The sequence below is a fragment of the Chinchilla lanigera genome, unplaced genomic scaffold (genome assembly GCF_000276665.1).
Source record: "Chinchilla lanigera isolate Chin_1 unplaced genomic scaffold, ChiLan1.0 scaffold00119, whole genome shotgun sequence".
Taxonomy (NCBI): domain Eukaryota; kingdom Metazoa; phylum Chordata; class Mammalia; order Rodentia; family Chinchillidae; genus Chinchilla; species Chinchilla lanigera.
The window spans coordinates 3,400,572-3,411,931 of NW_004955520.1; the positions used below are offsets into that span (position 1 = coordinate 3,400,572).

The 11,360-nt window shown below is 49.0% G+C and overlaps 1 protein-coding gene and 1 long non-coding RNA gene across 4 annotated transcripts in view; both read left to right on the top strand.

The window, feature by feature from the left end:
* The first annotated feature begins 5,979 nt into the window (after positions 1-5,979).
* Positions 5,980-7,910, top strand: LOC106147107. The gene is made up of 2 exons (XR_001231865.1): positions 5,980-6,063; positions 6,190-7,910. It is a non-coding gene; the product is annotated as an uncharacterized LOC106147107 (long non-coding RNA).
* A 3,022-nt stretch (positions 7,911-10,932) lies between these two features.
* Rab3gap2 (RAB3 GTPase activating protein subunit 2 (non-catalytic)) overlaps positions 10,933-11,360 on the top strand; it is a 72,200-nt gene continuing 71,772 nt past the window's right edge. The window contains exon 1 of one of the 3 annotated variants that reach the window (XM_005409268.2): positions 10,933-11,313. In XM_005409268.2, the coding sequence (XP_005409325.1) occupies positions 11,199-11,313 (115 nt within the window). In that variant the 5' untranslated portion in view covers positions 10,933-11,198. The remainder of the gene's footprint in view (positions 11,314-11,360) is intronic. The other 2 variants (XM_005409267.2, XM_005409269.2) reach the window with 2 other exon arrangements.

The following is an 11,360-nucleotide window of genomic DNA, read 5'->3' on the forward strand; positions in this document are numbered from 1 at the left end:
CTGGGAGCCAGCCAACCAGGAACTGTAACCATAAGCCAAGATAAATCTGCTGTCTCAGTATTGCTTGATATGATTATACAACTCATTTTTTAAATATCCTTTTAAGAAATAAGTCACCTAGAGAAGGAATTACCTCTAGATCTACTGCCTTCTTTTGAAAACAGTTCCCACTTTGCCCCGCTTTGCTCCCTTTCACTTTATGCCTTCTTCCTAGAGACAACCAACCAGTGACCTGGGGCTGGGACCCAAGTGAGCGTGATTCCTGTGTCAGTTCAACTTAGCTCAAAGCGATAAACAAATGCCACGTGCTAGCCGTGTTTCAGACACTGACCTACAAAGTACGATCAAAAATACACTTCATAATAGACATTTTTTTTTAATTGCAACAGTAAAGGACACATTGCCGTTAACCTCCCGCGTGTCCTCCCCCTCCGGTTGCATCCACCGATCCCATCGTGCTTGCCACTTTCTGCAGCAGCTCTGGAGGCCTCTTTCCCGAGTGTGTGTAGTTGCACTGTGCAGCTGCCTTGATGTCCTGAGTCCATTCAAAATCTTTACCTTTCACGGTCATTTGGCTTTGGGGAAGAGCCAGCGGTAGTATGAGGCTGGATCTGGGGCCCAAGGTGGATGAAGAAACACAGAAATGTTCTTCCCGGTCTGCCTGTCTATTGGATGGCACTTGGCTGCAGCATTCACTACAGTTTTTATCACACTTTGTAAAGACACTCACAGAAGACGATTCCAGAATGGCTTCAGGAAGGGGCAGGAGTGGTTGGAGGGCAGTGCTTTGAAGGGTATTAACGGCAACGTGCCTCTTACTGTAATAATTATTTTTAAATTTAAGCATTCACCGTGTATTTTCATCAGCCCTTCTGAGGGATACTTTAATAGAGCTGATTATATAGGAATGATCACTATAGCCTGGCAGTCATTTTCTGTCTCTTAAGATAAAAGATTTCTGAGACCCTTGGTGTCGGAGCCCGAAGTTTACATTTGTCCTTTAAAACCACTTGCTCTTTGATGGTGGAGATTGTGTCCTCTGTGGGGCGTTTGGCAATGGTTAGAGATATTTTTCCTTGTTGCACTGGTTGGAGTCGGTGTTGGCATGCACAATGTACAGCAAAGGCCTGCTCCTATTACAAAGAACTACTGGGGGCAAAAGTGCCGTGCTATAAAGAGTTTCCTACAATTATATTCTGCTATGCACCTAACGGGTCGAGAGTTTACCAAATGCGCTCTCTGGATGTGGACATCTATAGGATATCACGCGTGTGCAGTGACGGGTCAAAGGTCAATTTTTGCCGTTGGCAGTGTGAATAAGCTCTTCCTCCAGTTGAAATAATAAAATTAAAACTTGAGTTCTTAAAAGTCCATTTAAAGACGACATTTCAGGGAGCACAACATACTGAGAAGCTATAAACTCATTGAAACAGCAATGGTTCTCTTAATGTTTAGTCTTGTAATGATTTTCAGAATTATCCTTGATAATTTATTTCAAAGGGAGAAAAGTCCTAATCAGGAGAACCATGAAATCAGACTCAGGGTGTGCTAGACGCAGATCTGTGCCTTTAACTGTCTTGCACTATTAATAAGTTCATGTGTTAAAACTTCTCAAAGTGCCCTTTTCATATTTACTAGTAACTTTTGTTAAGCATTGTATCTATAGATCCATGGTCAATCATACTAAACACTTTAAATTGAAATATATAAAACATTCCAGGATTTTCACCTAGTAAAATACTAATGTACATTAACCAGGACTCCATTTAGCACTGAAATATTTATTAATACAATAATGAATTATTAATTCCTTTATTTCATTCCTTGCTTAGCATCTCAGCACTTCTGAAATGTAATTTCTTTGAAGAAAACCTTGAAATAGCTTTTGCCAGTTTGTAGAGCTTAATGTCATACCTTACCAAATTATTGTTCTCCAAAGGATTCGTTTATTTGACAGAGTATGACTTAACTCAAGCAGGACGTCACGTACATAGGTGGCAGACAGTGCAGAGACGAAGTCAGGGCAGGGAGAGCGGGAAGAAGAAACAGAACAGACAAATAAAAATAGAAACTTAATGGCTGGCCAAAGGTGAATACCGTGTGGTTAAATTAGCGAATAAAATGTAAGATTGTAGAGATTTTTAAGAATAAAAGGTGGATGGTTCATTTCTGCACATGAAATTCACATTCATTCTGTGTCATCATTTGTGATCGTGATTTTAAACACTGGCAGTTATTGTATACACCACATAATCAGTCTTTCTGATAAAACGAAGGCTGGTAAACTCTATCCATATTATAAAGACCAAGGAGCATTGGTATGGGTGATCTCCACAATCACACAAAGCATGAAACCAAGTCTAAGTTTCCTGTTTTGCTCCTTCCCTGTATAAATCATCACTCGTTAAATGTTTGGTGAGAAGAGAAAACTGTCTGAAGCTACATCTTTTTCCAATGACTGGTCCCTGTGCATGTTACCGGACAGGCTGAAAGTCATGGCTTTGGATTTCCATATTTTGCAACAACAACAAATGCTCTTTTACATTCTTCTTGTGAACTCGCAGCTGATCTCTTGTCTTGTCATGCGAAGTTCACTTGGGGTGTCTATTTTGCAGTGAGGTTGGTGATTCAGTTTGCTTTGACTTTCAGTCTTTTAAGAAGTGGTATTTCCAGCCGCTCTGTTTCTTTCCACTCAGTCATAACTCAGGCTTGATCTCTGTGAATTTCTAACGCTTTGAGCCGCTGTCCATCATCTGCCGGCTGGGGGCTGGGGATTTAGCTCAGCAGCAAAGCACCTGCCTGGCAAGCGCAAGGTCGTGAGTTTGATTCCTGGTACCGGAAGTTTGATTCCCTGTACTTTGAGCTTTAAAGACTAGGGAGCTTATATAATCTCTGATTGTTGACTGCCTTGCATGCCATGATTAATTCTCCCTTCAGATAACAGGCAGCTGAATCATTAAAATGGCTCTTTTTCAGTACGTATAAAGCTTGCAAGAGGAGTAGGAATTAAATGTTTGTGGCAAGATCAGTTTTATATTAAAATAAATGTCCGGTGTCCATGAAAGACTATTTAAGATATTTCAAAGCTATGTGTAAAAAAGTACAAATTATCATCTAGTTGGCAAGAAAGACAAATATTTGGCCTATATTACTATTTCTTATAAATAAAGAACTTACCATGCTATTGGAACATTTGGAACTTTTAAAAATGTTCCCTTAAACTTTTAAGTCTAGAAAAGACTCCAGCAGAGTAGAAGGGAGGACATGAGTATTAAAAAATAAGCCATTAGCAATAAATGGAGTCCTGATTTTAGCAATAAATGGAGTCCTGATTTTATATAAACTGAGAAGAAGGTCGGAAGGAAGTATGGCTTAACATACTAATGCCAACAAACCAGCTAGCTCATTTAAAATACTTCTGAAAATACTGCAATAAAAAAGTACTATGCTCTTTTTAAAAAGGAAAATGTGTACACCATATTAAAACATAGAAATAGATACAAACTCAAACCATAGCAATGAAGTTGCTCAGATTACCAGATGTAAGAATGCAAGCTTGATCAAATAATTAAAGAGAATACAAAATAATTTATAAAAACATTAGAAACGGGGGCTGGGGATTTAGCTCAGCGGCAAAAGCGCCTGCCTGGCAAGCGCAAGGTCGTGAGTTCAGTTCCCGGTACCGGAGGAAAAAAAAAAAAAAAAAACATTAGAAATGATACACAGCTTCACTCATCAAGATGGTAGGAATTCACCCATGGCTGTTATATTGCATAGCTGTTGTCTTCAAATTAGTCGTTCAGATTACCAGCCATAAGATTACAATATGTAATATAACAACCATTGTTAATTTCCTATCATCTGGTTTTGAAAGTATGTGTCGTTTTTATTGTTTTTGTGTTGTTTTATCTTGGTTGTTGTTGTTTTGCTTTCTTTTCTCCTTAAAATAAAAAGCCCATAACAACACTTAGGCATGTAACAAAATGACCCAACAGCAGCTAACCTCCAGTGCTCAGGCCCGGCGCCCACCACCTCCAGGTTGGGAGCTGCGTCCCTGTGCCTCAGCCTGCTCGGCCTTGCTGCCCCGTCCCACCTTAGCTGGTACTTACGTCCAGCCAGCATTCCCCACCCGCTCTGGCCTCAGCCTGGATGATGGTCCCCACAGTGCGCTGTCCTTCTATGCTCCGTTACGCTGTTCCCAAGGTCACCCCTCCCAAATGGAATTATAGTTGCCACCTTCCTGTGTCTGCCACCTCCGTTAAGTGAACACAGCCGAGCACGCTCTTGTGTGCTCTGTTCCGTGCGGATGGCTGGCTACATGGTACCTAGCAGGTACAATACTCAGAAAAAGAAATAGTTGAATGAGTGCGTGTCCCAGAGGCAGGCAAGTCACAATGCCTGCCCTTGAGGACACCGCCATCTAGTGGGGGCGTCGGAAATGCAGCTAAACCCGTCGAGGTGTTAATTTCAGGAGTACAGATTAAAAAACAAGCAAGCGGGCTGGGGATTTAGCTCAGCGGCACAGCGCCTGCCTGGCAATTGCAATGTCATGAGTTCGATCCCCGATACCAGGAAAAAAAAAAAGGAAGCAGGGTCCAAGGCGAGCATTTGGCCCCGGAAGCCAGGCACTTTTCAGAAGAAGTTCTGCTTTGCTGGTTTCTGAAGGATTTCAAGGATTACCGAACAGAGAAGAGAACATAGCAGATGCTCAGAAAATAACGACTGTAGCAGGGTCCCACGCAGCAGCCCTGCGTGTCCGCGGCTCCCAGATGCCCCAAAGAATAGAGCGGCCACAAACATGGGACTGAACTACTCCGACAGACTGTGTTTTTTATTTCTTATATTTTTATAAGTGCGTGGAACGGATTGCATTTCTATATTTTTATTAGCACTTGTTTCAGTAGCTCCGCTTCTGTTCCTTGCGTGGAGCTGGTACTTGTGCTAACACAAGGAAATTCCCTTTCATCCCCCGCCTCCCACCTCCCCATCCCCTTCCTATTTGGTAAACAAACGTCTGTCTCCGTGCTCCCCAAGGTCTGTCTGTTGCTTTGCTCTTCGTTTCTAATCTGGGTTTCCCCTATAAGAGGAACCATGGGATAACGAAGCTTGTGCGTCTGGTTCATTTCACTTACAGGATGGTCCCAGGCTGCATCCATCTCGTCTCCCTGTCTGTGGACTCTGAAACTGCGGCGTCCTGTGTGGGTCACCCGGGCGGCCGCCTGCAGGACAGCTGGCACTGACCGTGCCCAGAGGATGGCCTGGTGCCAGGCAGCGCCGGAAGGGGAACGGAGAGGCCCTGCGGGACGCTGAGCGGGCCGCGGAGGGAAAGGTCCTCGGCCACCAGCTCTAGCATCTGGGAAGCTTCTGGAGGGAGGAGCAGAGGTCAAAGCCCCACCGAAGGAGTCCTGCTTGCCCCGGGGTGCGTACCAACCGGTCCGCGGCGGGGGCGGAGCAGGTGGAGAGAGGTGGGAGGCTGGGCTGACCAAGAAGAGCGCAGCAGGCGCAAGCTAAGTACTGATCCGGAGGAAACGGAATCGGAGGAGGTTCGCAATCCCTCAGCCACGCCCTGGCCGACCCCGCCCTGTCGCCTCTCACGTCCTAGAGCGGGGCTGTGTCTGTCCCCGTGAGAGATCCGCCCTCTGCCCGGGCGCCTTCTCAGCGCTCCCCTCCCTCTCGGCAGCCGGCGGACCCCCTCCTGCGCTCAGCTCTCGCGTGTGGACCTCCAGAAAGCTCCGCTGGCTCCTGAGGCGTCCGGCCTGCGCTGCGCCCTGGGGTGCTTTCACCCTCCGCTCTGGTTGTCTCCCTCCCCCGTCCGTCCCCGAGTACCGGGTCTTGTCGGGGTGGGATGGAGAAACGCGCTGTTGACCTGCAGTTGCGCTGTCTCCGCACCCAGGGCTCGCAGCACCTCCTTTTGCTGAGGAAGAGCGACCCATGAGCCACGCAGTGCAGACCCACGCGGCCGTGTTTTCACGAGCCCGTCTTTCTTTCGGGTGGCACCGGGCAGCAGGCGGCAGGACACGAAAGGGAGCTTCCAGACCTGCTTCAGCAAGTGGAGAAAATAATGTGTGTTTGACACAAGGGGACAAGTTGAGGGGGATTTGTAGCAGTGTGTCCTTTACTGTAACACACTTAGAGAATAACAAGCATTTACTGTTTTTGATCACCCCTCCTACTTCCGTTCCTTCCTAGGGATGCCAGCCACTCGGGCTCCTCATGGGCACTCAGACAGCGGTGCTCGCGTGAATGAATGAACGAATGAATGAATGGGATAATAAATGGAAGTGTCATGGAAGATTTACTGAGTGACACGCTTAGACCTCTGCCTTGGAAGACAAATCTGGCGGGATGTGAGCGGTGGCTGAAGAGGGGGACGCCGGGATCAGAAGCAGGGTGCTCAGGTGCAAGGGGGCAGTGAGGGTGGCCCGTAGGGGCCCCGTCCAAGGGACACTTGGAAGTTAAGCACCAGAACGCGGTGACTGGCTAGTGAGAGGAGGGCAGGATATGGCCCATGACTCTGAGCTCAGGTCACACTCCCACCGCAGGGAGAGAACCTGGGGTCGCTCTGGAGACTTTGAAGCAGGGGCTGGGGAAGGAGGACAGACGGCAAGAAGGGAGTAAAATACCCGGAAATAATGAGATCGAAGGGGAGGAGAGGCCCAGGAGGCTGCGGCTCCCCTGAAACGAAGTTTGCCCACCGCAGAAAGGGGTGCCCAGCCAAGGGGACCACGTGCAGGCCAGGAGGACACCAGACTCAGCTCTCTGCATTTGATAATTACAAGACAATGGTTTGGGGACTTGGGGGTCCCATGTTCAAACATGATTCCTCCTGGCAGCTTCTCCTGCTAACTTGCCCCTGATTTCCCATGCTGAGAACTGTTACTTCGAAATGATCACTCAGCCCCCTGACAACACTGGGGACGTTCTTTTATTTCACAGACTCTTTTAAGGATCTATTTTGGTTGTGCCAAAAGTAAGAGAGAGAGAAAAGGAGAAATACATGGTCCTCTGGGCATATTTTTATGCCTTAATGAAACCAATATTATGGGAACAACTACAAATGTGCAGGTAATTGGTCTAACCTCTTCTGAATCATGCTGGAGGAGAAGAATGCCAGAGGAATAAAAACGATTTTGTTTAAACAAGATACGTGGACTAGATCTAGCTTTCTCAAGAGTTGCTCCTCCGCTCACTGAGGTTGTACTGTGCAAGATGAGTTTCCGCTGTGATGACAGGCAACCCAGAACAGCAGATCCACTTTGTCAGGGAGAGGCAGCTGGGATGGGGCAGCCCAGGCCCAGCCTGCAGATGCACCTTCAGAGAGGACTCGCCCTCTATGCACACTCACCCTCATTCACACGCTTTGTGTCTAAAGAGGGAGCTAGAGCTATAGCCACGCTAATTCCAGGCAGGAAGGCGGAAAGCAGAAGGAAAGACCAAAGGCCTTTGCTTAGCCGTGTGCTCCCCCTTAAGTAACTTCCCAGAAACCCTCTCGCTACTGTGTGGTCTGCGCTCTGTTGCACTGGCCAGCTCTTAGTCATATGGATGTCTGTAGTCAGTCAAGAGAGGTTGGGAAACCTGGTTCGTTCTCAAGTGTGCAAACGCAGCTGTCCCAGGGTATGTGTGGGGTTTCTCATCTGAAGAAAAGCAGAGGAGGAGTGGGTAATGACATCCGGTCATCTCTTCCTTCAATGCCAGGGCACACTGTACCTACCTGACAAGTCCTAAATGCATGAAAGCAAACAGGTAGTGACGTCATGCTCAGGACTACAGATATTTGACAGCTAATGACGTTAATATCTTCTCTCCTCATGTCCTCGTAGATTTTAATCCAATACAAATACTGAGAAATGTTGACACTGTAAATGTATCTTCTTGCATTCAGAAAACAAAAAAGCATAATATTTAATGAAGGGAATTTTGCTTTTCATAGGATCAATGCCAGCATACCGGAAACTCTTTCCTCTTTCAAGAAGTTTCTCCTTTAGTTATATTTACAGAAAAAGACTGCCACAGCCTCTGTCCAGGAAACTATCCTGCATCTGAAGAAATGTTACATGCGTTCGGCCAGGGAGACAGAGCTCGGCTGCTCTGTGGGCCGAACGCTCACTGTGGCTACCCGCCCACCTCACACAGTCGTCTCCTGTCAGCCTTGCTCCCCTCTAATTCTTTATCAAATTCGGTTCCACAGATTCACCCACTTATGAATGTTTCCTCTCCCTGCCTTGGTGCTGCGGCACCATCCTCTTCTGCATGGTTTCCATCTTTGATTGCTTCCTTCCTGTTTCCTTTCCTAGAACTTTTTTTGTATTTGTCTTTTGAGACAGGGCTTCACTATGCAGTTCAGGCTGGTCTTCAGCTCACTTTGTAGCCCAGGGTGGCCTCGAACTCAAAGCAATCCTCCTGCCTGAGCCTCCCGAGTGCTGGGATTACAGGCGTGTGCCTCCTTTACTAGAACTTCTTCTCCTAGCTATTCCCCCAGCTTGCTTGCCTGACCCAATCCCACTCTCACGCCATGTGGACGCCATTGCCACTTTCAACCCGTGAAGCCTCTGTGTGGGCGACTCCCACAGGTCTGGCCTTGAAACCCACATTTCTCACCTCTGTTGATGGGAAACAACTTGGTAAACCAAGCTCTTACACGAGCTCTTCAAATTTCATGGAACCCAAGACGAAATTCACTCCATTCTCCACTGACCCCAGCTACTCCTCCTTTTGTATTCTTTTAAATATTCATTGAGAAAAGAGTATCTTCTCACCTGTGACGTGGCACTGTGACCTCCCAGCTCTCTGGACAGAGCACTGGGACATCCTGGGGCTCTTACCCTCCCACCTCGCTGCCTATGTCCGTGTCCAAACCCCCGGTCTGCCCTCTAGGCCACCCCTTCTTGTTACTGCTACGACACCTGGAGGGGTCTCTGCCATCATACTGCTACCCTTTCTTTGAAATTCTTCAGCTGGCTACATTTTTTTACACCCCCCAAAAGACAGATGCTACTTGAACTTTTACAGTTCACTATAACCTGGAATCAATCCCTTTGTCACCTTCCTTACCTCTGCCTTAACCCTTTCCCACACAACAAGCCTAGTGGCCCATCTCACCTTTATTTCTCCCACTGCCCTGCAGCCACGGCAGCCATGACAGCCACGGCCCTGCCCACACTCTGCGCCTGCATGGACTTGAGCACAGCTGGCGCTCCGGGAAGTGAGCAACTGGAGAGGTTGTCTCATCGCCCCAGGGTGCCCAGCACAGCGCCTAGGGCGTGAAACGCCACCCACAGGGGTGTGCGGAATGAAAACTAGCCGTGGAAGGCCCTTGCTTCCGCCCGCATGTCTTCAGCTCAGGGCTGACCCTCCGTGCCGCCCCTGTTCTCTGCTGCCCTTTCAGAGACCTCAGTGTCCTCGCGCCTACTCCTGCCAGCCCAGGCCTTTTTCTCACGGCCTTTTGGGCAGCTCAACCCGCAGACCTCGCCCTTGCCAGGTCCTTACCAAAACCTGCACAGCCCTGGGGCTGGCCTTAGAGCCCAGCATCTTCATTTTACGACCAAGACACAAAGCCCGGGAAGGCAGCACGCACTGCCCAAGGGCACAAGACTGATGGGTGGCGAGGCTGAGACAGACTGGAGAGCTCCCGACCCCAAGTCCACTGCTCTGTCACCCTCTGCTGCCCACCCGCAGCGCAACCCCTCGGCCTCCAGCGAAGGACTGGCCCGGATCTGCTGCGGGGGTCACCATCAGCATCGCGAGTGTCTCTGACTTAACAACCGCCAGGTGCTCCAACGCAGAGGATGGATCCTGGGGAATTCGCACGTACCTGGAAACCTCCTCTTATTCTGGTCAGAGCTCTTTTCCTTGCTCCTGAACTCAGACAGCAAAGAGACACTGTCTGTGCTTGCATATGAAAGGCCTGCACATTTTCCTCAATGTATTTTTTTTTTTTTTTTTGGAGACAGGTCTCACTATGTAGTTCAGACTTTGACTCACTGTGTAGCCTTGCCAGTGCTGGGACTGCAGGCATGCACCCCCATGCCCAGCAAGATGGCATTTTGAGTCTCCAATTGGATAATGTATGGAAAAGTACTTTCAAAAACAAAGTGCTTCCTAAAGGAATTTACACACTCATTTATTCCTTCAGGAAATATTATTAAGCACTATGCTAGATGCTGAGTCTACAAAGCAAAGTGAGATTTCTGGACTTCTGGGGGCTTGTAATGGTAGTCTGCTCCTGATACCTACCTTGGAGAAGGGCGCCCCATCCGAAGGCAAACAAAACCCAACGAGGTCAGGCTGCCCCGTTATGTTTTGCCATGGCCCTTTGTGCTTCTTTCTCTCCTAGAATTACCACAGTTTCAGGTACACAGGTGCGTAATTAATTGCCTACTGCCCACTTGGGTCACTAGCATTTCAGGGCCACGGGAGCCGGTAGGGAGCAGGTCCTTCTGGTTCCGATACTCGGCGCCTAGCCTGGCTGGCACAGGAAGGACTAACAAATACTTGAATGGATGGAGCGATAAATGAAGAATCGATCGGATGGCGGAAACACAGTACAATGCAGAGTGATACAGTATCACTCGTATACTCTATTAGGCTTCCACAGTACGACGGGGATTTCTAGGAGAACATTTAAAACCAGCCTTGATTTCCAGAAATCAACCTTGCAAAGTAAGCTACTCACACGTGTATTTTATACAGGCACCTGCCCCTGGCTTCAACCGCACTACTCTCTGTGAAATATCAGAGCCGTGTCAGCAGTAGACACCATTAAAGCTGGCTGGATAAGGGGCTGGGGATTTAGCTCAGCGGCAAAAGCGCCCGCCTGGCAAGCGCAAGGTGGTGAGTTCGGTTCCCGGTACCGGAGAAAAACCAAAAAAAAAAAAAAAAAAAAAAAAAATGCTGGCTGGATGACTCAAAGGCGCGCACGGCTCCACCAGGTCGTCTTGGGCTAAGACGAGACTGAACGGCCGCGTCTGCTCGGGAGAGAGAGCGCTACAGTTCCGCCCCGCCCCGGCTCCCGTAGTTCTCTGGGGCGGAGCCTCGGGCCACGTGATCCGCGCGGTGCTGCGCACGCGCAGTGCCCGTGGGGGCCAGCTCCGAGGAGGTGACAGCTTCCGGCCTGGCTTCCCCGCCTCCTGCGCGGCTGACGCGCTCGGGCTCCGCGGTGCGTGGCGGGGCGCTGCGTCCCCGAGTCGCCTTCCGCAGCTATGGCCTGCTCCATTGTCCAGTTCTGTCACTTCCAGGACCTCCAGGGCGCCCGGGACTTCCTGTTCCCGCAGCTGCGTGAGGACGCCCCGGGCGGCGCCACGCCGAGGGACCCGGGTAAGCGCCTGGCCGCGCGGACGCCCACCCTGCCCGCCGCGGCCTCG